This window comes from Catharus ustulatus, chromosome 1 (genome assembly GCF_009819885.2).
Source record: "Catharus ustulatus isolate bCatUst1 chromosome 1, bCatUst1.pri.v2, whole genome shotgun sequence".
NCBI classification, from domain to species: domain Eukaryota; kingdom Metazoa; phylum Chordata; class Aves; order Passeriformes; family Turdidae; genus Catharus; species Catharus ustulatus.
In genome coordinates, this window is record NC_046221.1 from 112,479,124 (window position 1) to 112,492,478 (window position 13,355).

General features: G+C 42.3%; 1 protein-coding gene across 1 annotated transcript in view; it reads left to right on the forward strand.

Moving 5' to 3' along the window:
* The window catches only part of CABLES1 (Cdk5 and Abl enzyme substrate 1), a 70,515-nt gene that overhangs the window by 25,162 nt on the left and 31,998 nt on the right, over positions 1-13,355 (forward strand). Inside the window, exons 2-3 of the mRNA XM_033060347.1 lie at positions 8,376-8,447; positions 10,682-10,774. Coding sequence (XP_032916238.1) covers positions 8,376-8,447; positions 10,682-10,774 — 165 coding nt within the window. The remainder of the gene's footprint in view (positions 1-8,375; positions 8,448-10,681; positions 10,775-13,355) is intronic.

Genomic DNA, 13,355 nt, shown 5'->3' on the forward strand with positions numbered 1-13,355 from the left:
AGGAAAAGGCTGGAGTTTTTAATTGCATGGTTATGTATGCAGGCTAGAATTAACGTCCTTTTTTTCAGATGACTTAGTAGTGCACGTTTCCATGTGTTCTGGTATCTACTGCATATAGCTTTGACTTGCAAGTGCGTTTCTTGGTTAATTACAGGACTTGGGGTGTTGTGGAATACAGCATTTTGTGATTTGATACATCAGAGACTTGCACACACTGGCAGTGTGTGATTTTCTCAGATACTTGGTTTAAATGTTGGTGCTTCATTTCCCTGGGATGTGATGTTTAAGGGGAAACACTACTTTTGAACAGAACTAAATATTCATTGTTTAGCAATGCACAGTTTTGTCAGGGATAAGGGATACATGAAGAATCTGCTAGATTCGTGTTAATCCAACCAAGGCTATTACAGTGTGGGTTTTACTGCAACAAAAGGACATAAAGATGGACAGTTTGTATGTTCTTTGCTGTGCTATTGTGTCTGCTTTGGCAAGCATCCTTGTTTTCATAAGGTCAGATGATTAATCTTATTGTTTGCTTCTTTCCTAGTTTTGAGTGTCTCTAATTAAGCTGATACCCATTGATGTCTTACTGTGATAATGTGTGTTAGGTTATGAGGTAATGTTTGTTCTGAAAAATATAGCTGTGGCAGTATTCAGGCATACCCAGAATAAATCACTGCACAGAAGCCTTCTGGAAGCTATCACACTGCTGCAGAGTCAGTAAAGTGAAGACAGTGAATCCGTAAATCATTGGTTAACGGTAACAGGCTGTAGATTTTTGGCGCTTCGGCTGTGAGAGTTCTGCTGTCTCTAAATGAATCTGACTGAATTGTGGCTGTAGCTCATCATTGTGGCTTGGGCAGAGCCAACAGTATGGGGTCTGGGTGCAGAGGCAACTGCCTGCAGAGGGAAGATAGCATCATTGAATCATGGAATCATTTGACCCTTAAGGTTGTTGTGTCCAACCCTTAACAAGCACTGCCAAATCCACCACTAAACCATGATGGTAGGTTTCAAACAAGATACATCTTTGGAGAATTGGGAATCTTGTTGGGGAAGGTGAAAATTAAATGTTCCCCAGGATTAACATCATGAGGTGATTGCTCTTCTATTCTCCCTAGACTAAATCCTGGGAGTTTTTTTCCTTCACTAGAGATTTCTTGAGCCACGTCTTCTAGAAAGACTGATAGTGTGTCAAGTTGAATTGTGCTAAAAAGAGCCCAAATGTCCCAAGCTCCTGTTCCACCATACCTTCTGTTTTTCTGCACACTTTTATGTGTATGTAGTGTACATAAAGTGTTTGCTTTGTCAGTTTGCAAACAGCTTGCTACTCAGCACTTGTAGTGAAAGTTCCTTATCTCTTTGGAGTGCTGGTAATCTTGATTTTATATTTGATTTAAACAGACCCAGATGGTCCCTCTGGGGCATTGGGTCAGGGCTGTGCTAGAATTTTGTGTGCTATTTGAAGGATCATGTGTGTAAAGCTACATAATAGTTTGTGAACAGAGCATTATGTTGTGTTGTGAAAAGTCAGTGGGATACTTCAGTATCGTCGTGTTTATTTTCTTCATTCTTTCTTAACTTCTTTCCTCATTCTTGCTTAATTCTTAGTTGGATCGTCCCTCTGGCAGTGGCAATGTAAGTGTTTTTCATGTTGAGATGTTACATGCAGACAGGTCAGGAGGCAACAGTTCAAGTACTGTGTATTTCAGAGCTTCTGCCTTGGATATTGTGGGAGGATGACGCTTGGAGAAGGAGTGGATGACAATATAGGTGAAATACTGAGTGCAGGGGATACCCCTGGTTTAGGAGGAATATGTATGTATCTTGGAGCCGTGTTCATGCCATAGCTCTCCTGTAATCTCTTTGTTTCTGTCCCTCTTCCTACTTATTCCCCAGAGGTTGATGGAGATTGTGGAGACATTTGGCATGGCATTATTCTCCTAGATATCACTAGATTTGAAGGTCTGTCTCCTTACAGTGCATATCCCAAGAAAGCAGGTTGTTGAGAGTCCTGCTAGCTCAGGATCTCTGCTTCAAAGACTTTCTTCACAGCTCTCTGCAGAAAACTGTGGTCTTAGACCGTATTGGCATCCTGCCTGCACATAGGTGACAGCTAAATGGAGGGCTCTTGATATGTTCTCTGTGTGTTTGGGTTGGGCTGCTGAATTAACAAAATAACCCATTTTCAGCATGTGCCAGATGCTTTTAACTCCCATTGTGGGCAGCCTTGACAATACACTGTGCAGTGTGGAAGTCCTAAATGGAGTTTGATGTTCTTTGCAGATAATGGCTCTGCTGTGTAATTATGATAGCACACAATTAAAAACGGCTTTATATCGCTTTGGGTAGCTCCTGGAAATTCTATTTCCCTTAATAATTTTCAACAGTCTCAGGGTTTGTTTTTCCTGTGTTTGTCTTCCTGTAATATTGGCAAAAGATAGGAAGAAAATGAGCTGGGACATAAGAATCCCAGTAAAAACTTCAGAGGGAGGGTGAGAGGTGACTCATTAGTGGGTCTTTCATCTGGGTTCATGCTGGGGCACGAAGTCAGGGGTCAGGAAGTGAATGGGGATTCGTTCACAGCTCATGTCTTGTATAATATTTCAGAAGAGTGTATTAATTGTCACAGCTTAGCCTGGGAGTTTGGGCAGAGGCCTTCAGCCAGGAAGCTGAGGAGGAGTTGGAGAGAAGTGGCATTGAAGTTTCCCTGGAGTGACAAAGGGGCTGGAACTGCTGGGGACAGGGCATGGCCTGTGTCTGGCAGCTCTGCTTATTCCTGCTCCTGGCCCCAGAGTGGGGGAGAGTCAGCAGCTGCATTTCTGTTCATATCCAACTCCAAAGGAGTTAGGGAAGAGAATGATAAATAACTCAAAACCCAGGGTAGTCTGCAAGATATGTTTGTAGTCATAATATTGTAATATGTAATATATGTATGTACATATGTATATATTTATTTATTTACTTTTAGTGGTTTGTTTGTTTGTTTGTTTTCATTCTACTACATGGAAGCCTAATCTTATATCTCACTGAACAGTCTCCTTGCTTTCCTTTTACTGTTCAAGCCATTTTGGTGCTGTAAGGAACAATATGAAGCCAAAATGAAAAAAACGGCCCTAGGGTTGCTGGTCCCATAGAGGATCAAGGTGATCCTCTGGCTGGATTGACGTAAGGGAACTGCAAGTCCAGAGTATGTTTTGGTAGCTCCTCAGGGAGTGCTTGCAAAGGACAGGTTGGTTTTTGAGCAAGAGCTCTTTGAGTCTGGAGCTGGCACCTCTCAGAGGGTGGATGGGTGCAGGGGGAGACTCTTAACTTACATCTCCAGGCAGGCCCTGAGATATCCTTAGAGTTATACTGATCTCACTCCCCATCACTGTAAGTTTTATGGTTACTGTCTTTCCACTCCCCTTCTGCACCTATTTGGGTGGTGTTTCTGTGTGTAGGATACATCTTTTGTGATGAAGACGCAGTGGATGTAAAGAACCCAACATTTTCAAAGTGTCAAGCAGTCCTGTGCTTTTCTGATGCTTCCAAGCCATGGAAGTATAAACACAGCTGTGATCTGAAGGTAGCCCAGAGGTTTCTGCCCCATGATTCTTGCCCATTTTGCCTGGCCAGCTGAAGGGAGGAAGTAGCCCAGTGGACATGGGAACTGCCAGCAGTCTTCAGCTCTGGCAATGTCCTTGTCTTCCCAGGTTTTCCCATCAGTGCTAATGCAACCAACAGGTGTTCAGATGATTGGCACTGGGGTGTCCCATGTCACTGCATCTCTGAAGAGATGCAGTTGTTCCAGATAGAGTGAAGAAACTTGTCCTAAAGGGGTGATTTTTGTTCTGGGAGCCAGCAGCACCCATGCTGCTGGCTTCAGCTATTATAGGTTTGTAATCCTAACAGAAGCAGGGGGGAAATTACATCCCCAATGTTCACAGAAATTAGTTGTATTTAAAATGCAGCTTTTTCTTCCTGATTTTGTAGCTTTGTAGCTGTGCTAGAAAGTCATTACACATGGATTTATTTTTCCTTATCTCTTGGATTATCATTGGCTTCCTTCCTTCCTTCCTGGATGAATTTATCCGGGGTTCTGATTGCAGCTCCTTTTTTTTTTTTTTTTTTTTTATCACCTCCTGTCTATGTGGCTTAAGATTTTGTATATTTAACATAACTGAGCTGAGTATTTTTCAGCAGCTGAGAGCAAACATAATATTACACTGATGGTTACGGTGGATATATTTGCAGTCTGCTTGTTCTGGCTATTTGCTGTTTTGGTTGTAGATCTGCACTACTTCATTTTTCCTTATATTTAGTTTCTTTATTTTGCCCTTGTATTTTATTTCATTTTTGCAACTGAGCCACGTATTAATCAGAGAGGGGAAACGAAGACATTTTAGCTTTTAAGAAACTTCCACAGAGATTCAAACAGCCGGTCAAAGATAAATCCAGCATGCAAGCAGGGTCATGAGTATCTTAGAAAACAGACATTTAAAATACCATGGCATAAAATGTCTCTTTAGTTTCTTTCCTTGGTCTGCACTTGCAATTTGATTGCAGGGTATTGGCTATTTATGAGCACATGCACAGGGAACCAACAGCAAGGAAACAGACAAAAAATATTTTAGATAGGTGTTTAAGAGAAAGTGATATAACATGGTTTTTAAACAAAACAAGTCTGTAAATTGCATGAGACTGTGACCATCATCCTACAGGGGCTGACATTACAATGAAGAAGTTATCTTCCAGTGCTGAACTGCCTTTTTCTGTGTGCACTGGCTGTGGGGAGTAAGGGTGAGTTTGGTACACCTAGAATGTGGTAATTAAACTAGAAGGAACTTTTTAAGGCTTTCTATGGACTAGCAGAAATTAACATTTTTGTTGAAACATCTTTAATTTGGTTATTAAGGGCAATTGCATTTTTGTGTGTTAGTTGACTGACATTTACTCTACAAAAGTTTTAAGCATTTTATTATTGAAATTATATCTGCTTAGAGATTTATCCCAAAGCCTGAATACTGTGTGAGTCACATAGGGCTGTTTTGTTTTGTTCTGCATATATTCTTTCTTCACAATAGAACAACTTTCCCGTAATTATTATTGAAATAGGGCATTTTTAAACACAAAATAGGTATCAACACAGCTTTACATCAGAATGATGGTGATGTGTGATATAAAACAGTTTGGGTTATTTCAGTGCAAGTGTCTACATATACCAGCTGCTATAGCATGCTAATCAATTTTTGAAAAATAACCCTTTTAGGAGTTGTATAGACAAACCCTGGCTGCTTGCCTGAAGAGAGAAAGATGATTAATTTAAATACTAAACACCAGTTGAGGTGATTAATTCTTAATGAAGTCAGTGAAAAACTGATTTTTCTTGTATTCCCTGGAAGATCCTTTCAAAAGCTTTGCTTTCACGAAATTGTTTTTTGTCCCATGTGTGTGGCACAGGATGTGACTTTGTTCACAGCAGGTAGGTTCATTAGTTGGCATTTCTAGTATAATATCCAGCTGTGGAAGGCTTATAAAATACTGGTATTTAGGTCATCTTAATTAGGCCTTGAAATAAAGATTTAGGATTAAGTGGAATAATTGCATATCCTTCATTGCGGTTGAGCATCTTCGGTGAAAAGAGGATGTGATTCCTGGACAGTATGAACTGATTCCAACAGAGTTGTTCCAAATCCGCCTCTCCGGTGACAGTGCTGGGAGTTGAAGTGAATAAAACTAATAATTCTGAGGAAAGGTGAAAGATGTGGCAGTTTTAAGCTGAGTTGGGGGCTTGCCTGGATATCCTTGCTCTCACTGCTACCTGTGCCAGCACCTTTTATGTGTGCTTCCTGGATGGATTTATCCAGAGTTATGCTTGTATTATGCCCTGGTTGGGAGAGAACTCAGGTATCAGTGCTCCTCTCCCAGGTTTGGGTGAACAGAGAGCTTCCCCCACTCCTTTGTGCCGACTCATTTGCCATGTAAGGTACCCAAAACCCTGCAAAATCAGGTGAAAATCGGTGTGAGGTCTTTCATGCCAGGAGGGGTGGTGGTGGTTCCCACCCAGCCTATGTTGCATTTGGGGTTAGCAAGCAGAATCAGGAGGCAGCATCCCTGATGCCCGGTTTAAGAAGTTGGGAGCAGCAAGGGAAGCCAGAGGACTCCAGCAGGCAATGGATGAGCAGGTGGTGAAATGCAATTGCGTGTGTTCCTGCCTTAATGACAGATGCAAATGTAGGGTCTTCAAACCCTGTCTGACAAACTGTCGGCAGTGAAGTTGAGGATGGTGCATAACTTTGGGCAAGGAGACTCTTGGAAAAAGGCTTCAGTGGCAGCTGGAACATGCACCTGGTGCTGTACAAGCACCTGGCATCTACAGGAAATACAGCATGACTAATTTGATACATTTAATATGAAGAAGGTGGCAAGGTTGTGCCGTTGTTTATCTCTCTCTGACTAACAACTTGCCAAGTATGCTTTTGGTGTTGTAACACCACAAGATGGGAGCGTGCCATTATTTGTGTTATTAAGCTAATGATGTATAAAGAGGTATTAAAAAGCCAACAGCCATCATCTGCCACATCATCTACCAGCAGTGGTGGTAGTTGAAACTTCCAGCTTTTGCTTATGGAACTGAAAAAGGAGGAGCAACTCCTCCTGATCTGAATTTCTGCCAATAAGAGTATTCCTGTGTTCTCTCTGATTATGGATAGAGCCATGGTAGTACCCATAGGTACAGGAGACAGGTGTTTGGTCTGCCTTGTCTATGCCAGCACATCCTATTTCTTAGCATTTTGAAGACGTATCCTATCTTGCACTATCTTCTAAAATCCTAGTTTAGACATAGCCTGAGGGGATTTAGGTTTGCATATTTTTCCTAAGAGGATTATGCTTCACACTTAGTTGATCTATAAATTGTTTGAGGGGTTTTCTATGATTTTCCAAGGACAGAAAACTGCATGAACATTCAAATTGTCCTGAAATGCGTTGTCTGTAGGTTAGCGATGGAAATTTGGTGTTTAAATTAATAACAAATGGAATCGCTGAACCTCGGGGTTATTTTGAACTGAAAAACATTTTGGTAATCAGATTTGCAGCACGGCTGCAGAGCAGTTGTAGCAGCACAACTGGAGGGGCAAGGAAATTGCAGGAAGGATTAAAAACTGTTTATATTGGCAACAGAGAAAACAATTTATTGTGAAAATACAACCCAGAAATAAATTAATGAGCACCTTTCCAAGCGTATAGGAGTGCTCATGACGTTCTGGAGACTCTTTGCTTGCAGATCAAGGGAGTAAGGCAGGTCAGTGGGCAAGAAATAGTGATAGTCTTTGAAGACTTTTATCATTCATACTCATGAAGTGACTGTGAGGTGCTCTGTGCCTCAGCCATGGCCCTGGGGATCGATGGGTGCTGGCACAGCTGCTGCCAGCCGGGTGCTGGGGCACAGTGCCACGGCTCTGCTGGCTGCTGCAGCTGTTCTGACGCCCATCGACGACAGAGTAGTTTCAATGATTGCCAGATTAATTCCTCTTTATATGCCTGTGGGTGGGCTGTGTCTTTCACATTCATTTGTGGTATTTACGGTGCTTTTCTGGAGGGTTGGGTGCAGTCCTTGTTGTTTTGTGTTGCTGTCAGGGTGTTTGGAGGTTGTGCAGAGGCAATGGCTGCTAAAACAAAACCTGTACTGAGGCATCTTCCCTGCCTGCTAGGAAAACTAGAAAACCTGTAGTGCTAAGATTTCCATAATTATTTATTTGAAGGTGGAGGAAGGATGTGACTCAGACATAGGAAAATGTTTTAAAACAGAGCTTAGCTCACCTGTGCTGCTCATGAGGGTGGTCAGAGCTTCTGTTTAAACTGCTGCTTTATAACCAGTGTTGCTGGCACTATCATCTTTCATCTCACTTCAGACACTCCTCACAGGAGCAATGAGATGGACATCATGGAGAAACAAGTGGCACTTGCTTGGTAGAAAGTGCAAGGGGCAAAGAGAAGTGTCCCCTATGGCAGTGTGAAGGGCAGGCAGTCTCTGTGGATCTGTGTCTGCATTATTTTGTCAAAGCTCTGTACTTGTAGAATTGCCAGCTGTACTGCAGCACATGTGGGACTGTGTTAGATGGTTGTTAAACCCTTGAAGGAAGGGGAGCACAAACTGAGGAGGAGCTGTTGCGAAGCTGTGACTTCTGCTTTGCTGTAGCAGCTTGCATGGAGTAAGTTTGCTTCTGGGTGGAATCAAACAGATTAAGATAAGCAGAACAGAACAAAATTTATTAATATCCAGACGTATGGCATGGCTAGTGAAGAGTGATTTCTTTACTGAGTAACAGCTCTGAGGACTTTCTTGTGCCCTCTAATCAGCAGTGATGTTTTGTGTTCTGCTTTCTCTGCAGACGCCGGCTGATCTCCCAGCGATCTTCTCTGGAGACTCTGGAGGACATCGAGGAAAATGCCCCACTGCGGAGGTCATTTTATTTACTCTCTCTCTGGCTTCTTGTCTGTAAAGCACATGCATGGGCAGGCTTGCTCTCCCTCCTCATGTTGAAAAGTAGCTGGGTCTTTACACTAAGATAATCTTCATAGTGAGTAAAAGTGCTGAAGTTTCACACACCCTGTGAGGTAGTGGCTGATAGGAATTGCACATTCCCTGGCTTTAGGTTATTAAACAAAAAAGGCAGTATTTAGACTAAATGTCAGGAATTAAAATGCCAGATTTGATTAATGGAAAAGTTTAGTTGTCACCAATATGAATGACTGGCCCCTAGTCAGTAGTAGTACCCTAACATCTGTGGTTAGCATCTTACTTAACAGTAAGTTTTTGAAGGCTAGTATTTTTAATGAATTTTTACTGTTTATTCTCTCAGCACATGCAGACTTGTTTTGGTTATACCAGCATTACTGTTCGTGTGTTGGCCGGTAGGTTTGTGACTGCTGCCCCGCTAATAAATCTGCTTCCATCTTTGTTATATTGGCCCTTCAGTGCGGTTTGATTTGTGCATCTGGGAGACCACAGCTTCCTTCTCTGGGGACCACAGTAATTAGTCGCTAGGCAATCCTCTGGGGTGATGGAAAATGGAGCAACTGCTTAACAGTTGAGAAACTGGCTGGTCAGTAATATGACCACTGCATGGAAAGCTTCCAGGTCAGCTGTTTGGCAAGACGGCAGCCTAAGTTTGCCTGCCTCTTTATCCTAGGACCTGTAATCCAGCTGGTTTATATTGTGTTCAGCCTATAGCCTCGTTTATCCACATGCAGATTGGCTGTCTCTCCCTACCTCGAAGCAAAGAATAGCAGAGACTGTACCAACTGGCTTATTACCAAAGCTTGATTATTTTTACAAAGCTTACTGTTGCATGCTTACCAGCATGTTATGAAGCGTTCCCATAAGTGATTCAAACATGTATAATTGATAAAAGATACAAACAAAGTATGGTTTGCCAGGCAGTATTTTGACTTGCTAATTTGCAGAATTAGTGGTAGAATGTCTCTCCTGGTGCCATTTTTATGTGAAGAAGCTAACAAGGCTAATTGCAGTCAGAGGGTGAGGGAATCTGAAGGCCTTACAAGCAGGAGGAAGGCAGAAATGGCAAAGTGATGGGGTGCCCCGTTCAGGGTGTGCCTTTGTAGCACGATGGTGTTTGGGTACAGCAGTAGAGACTGGCACAGAGGTCTGGTTTCAGTCCAGCCTAATGACCTCTTGGGCTTAAGAAGCTGCTGAACTCTGCCTGTGCAGGGGAGAGGATGGAAAAGATAGGTTAGGGAAGCTTAACACTGAGGGTCTATGCTGGTCCCATGCACCAGCAGAGGATGCTGGTCCCCTGGGTGCCACGGAGGATGCAGCAGCCACGCTCCAGCCCTGGCTGGACTCATCTCCTGTGAGCGCCTGCGAACCCTGCCTTGCCTTGCAACAAAACAGCCCTGAGATGGAACAGAGAACGCTTTCACATGCACTGTGGTTTCAGCTGATTAGAAAGAGCAGGGCTGGAAGGCGGGGGGAGGATATTGCTGTTTGTCTCATCTCTCCTCCCTCTGGCAATTTCTTTCTGTAACTGCAATTTAAAAAGCGCATTCAGATGTAAAATAGATTTAAGGCTTAATGTTTTGAAGAACGGTTATTTTTTTTTCCTGGGGTAGTTTATTTTATTTTCAGTTGTTTCATATACTGTCAGGAATGTGAAAAACAATATTTAGAGTTAAAATCAAATAGGAATTATTCTTGCAAATAGGAGATTTAAATTTTTCTAAAATTAAAAGAAGAAAGAACTTCCCTCAATGACTCCTTTATCAATAGCTGAGGAGCATACAGAAGCGTGGGTGTTGGTGCGAGTGGGGAAAATTGCATATTGACTAGGTTTTGGTTTGGTTTAATTTTTTTTTCTTCTGAAAGCCTGGGCTAAGCTGTCATGGGAGATTACAGAAAGTTTTACTTTGCTGATTTTTTAAAATGATTTTTAAATGAAGGGAGGGGGATGGTGCCTTTTCTTATTATTATTTTAAATATTTTTTTTTGTTTGAGCTGTCACGTTTCCAGACTTATTGTCTTTATTGTTCTTGCTGATTCCTAACACAGGGTGACTTGAATCATTTGTCTCGTCTTTCCTTCCTGCTTTTGTGTAGACTTCTTGGCGGGACAGCAGGGAACTGAGAACTTTTTTTTTTCCTTCTCCCTCCCCTCCCTTGCAACTGATTTATTTTTCAGATGTCGGACACTCTCAGGATCACCCAGACCAAAGAACTTTAAGAAGGTTCATTTTATCAAGAACATGCGGCAACACGATACCAGAAACGGCAGGTACTGTGCATGCAAAGGCTGCTTCTGCAGAGGCAGCCTGTGGGATGTGAGGGAAGGGGCAGGATCAGCATTCCCCTGCCAGAGCACAGCCATTGCCACTCATCACATATCTCCTAATGGATGGATTCTTTGAATGCAAAGAATCTGAGAGGGTGAAGGCTGCAGTGCATGCTCCATCCCCCAGGGAAGGATGTGTCAATGGAAGTGCTAGCCCACAGATTTTAAGACCTGTGTCTCCTTAATTGCAAATAACGTGTATAAAAGGAAATTCTGTGATGCTGTTGTGAATTCTGTGATTCTGTTGGAGTAAATTGGGCATAATCTGGTTGCATTTCTTCGAGGATGTTACCACGTTCTAAGTGTGAGAGGGGCACATAGCTGAGCCTGTATGAACCAGTTTAGCAATGGTTCAAGAATACTTCCAACATCTATTAGTGGATACAGCGTGCTGGTAAATGCACAACCAAGGATGATTGTGGCAAGGTGAAGCATGGGATCCTAGCTTCCACTGCAGATGTAGTCAGAGAGGCTTCCAGGGTATGTGTGAGAGGTGCACCTCTGTTTGCAGCATGCTCTGAGCTGGGATGTGAGCTGCCCAGGTTACAGCCACAGGCACTGGTGGGACCTGTACAGCAGCCATTGGTTGAAACCTGGCTTACTTCAAAGGCCTGGTGTTCCCATCAGTGGAAGGTGTATCCATCAGCAAAATGAGTTCTCCATTGTGATATCATCCAGCTCAGAAGTGAAACTGGCTCCTCCCTGCTTATAAAGAATATACCTGTCCTCTCTGATTTTTCTAAAGATAATTTCTCTGTGTGCCTCATGATTTCTTTGCTCTTGTTCTTCCCCATCTGAATAGGTTTGAGCTATGCCACCTGAAAAGGTTGCGTTTAGACTATCACAGTGAGAGTTGACCCTTGCACATGCCTGTTCTCATGACACTGCCATTGCTGAGAACCATGGACTCTGATGGACTAATTTGTGCCTGTAGCCTTTGATTTCCATCAGATGTGGAACCCTGTCAGTAGAAATTCTAACATTACATTGAACCACAGGTTTTATGAATTGAATTCTGATTGGTGTTACTTGGCTCAAGAAAAATTTTCATCACTACTATTCTCACATATACAATGGAATGCAGTGAAAGGTAGTAATCAACATAAATGTTGCACAAGGTGGCCCTGAGAGATTTTAGAAACAGCTTTTCGACCCAGCTTTTGTATCAAGCAGACACATGCAGAACTGTTGACTTGACTATTGTCTGACTAGCCTCTGATTATTGTTTTTTAGCAAATACTTGTAGAATCAAACACTGAAAAGCAGCCCTTTAATTTTAGTCCATTTCATGCATAAGTAGATATATGCTCTGGTAATTTCTTATGGCAAAAAATATACTTACATGGTATTATGCAAATTCCACAGAGAATAAATAATTTCCGAGATGTTTATATAAAATGTAGGCATAAACTTGATAGAAATATTACCTGCAAAAGAATAAATATTTGATTTGTAAACTCTTTACATCATGTTTTGCAGAAAAATATTTGTAGCATATATGCAACATTTTGTCTTAATTCATAGATCAGTCATTATGTCTGACAATATAACTGAATATTTTTCTTGCTAAGAAAGCAGTGAGAAAGCTTCCGTTATTCAACTGGCTTCTTATCTTTATGAGCAGACACAGTTTTCCAGAATGTTTCCACAATCATAATAAAGATCACTTTATCTAGAATATAAATACAGTAAGAATAAGAGACACAGTTTTGGCAATAGTTTTCATCCTATGGTCGTAAAGCCACAATGGTACTAGCTGAAAATAAAACACGGAGTTAACACTTTGTGTCACCCCTATGTCTAGCAGTTAAGTAATCTGAGTGCAGACTCTATTATTCCCAGGGGTCTGGATGTAGTCACTGGAGTTAATAGGCATTCTGGATGAAAAGGACCTCTAGAAATACGGGTGGATCTGCTTCATGTATTCATCCTAAAATCAGCAGTGTTTCTGAGTACCTTAAGACCTTTGAAGCTGGTGTCCTCTGCACTTCTGTGTGACACAGAGAAACACAAGCGTTGTAAATAGGAATAGAAAACCCTTCTGGGACTCCTTTCCATGCCTGAGACCTTTTCCCTGGTGGCTCATGCATGGCAGTGCAGGATGCAGATGCTGAGCTGCGCTGGAGTCAAGGCTCTGAGCTCCCTCCAAAACCCCTGACCCTTCTGTCACAGCATGTCAGTCTTCCATGTAAGATGAGGAACCCAGCTTTGAAAACATCTACATTGTATGTAGTTTTGGGTGGTGAATTTGATGATTGGGCTTTAAAATAGCCAGCACTTTCAGAAATTGTTTCACTGGCTTGTGACTGTGTTGCAGCAAAGAAAACTGCAGTGTGAGTGATAGCTCAGGGCTCCTCTCTCCAGTAGCTGCCCTTGTTTGCATCTCTCAATCTGTAAGGTGATGGATGTGTCCTTGTCCTGTGGCACTGAGAGCTCTTCCCCTCTCAGCCTCAGGGATGACACGTGTTGAGCAATGATGCTCTGGGTCCAGCCTTTGGCAGTCCTGCAGCAAGACAGAGGACCT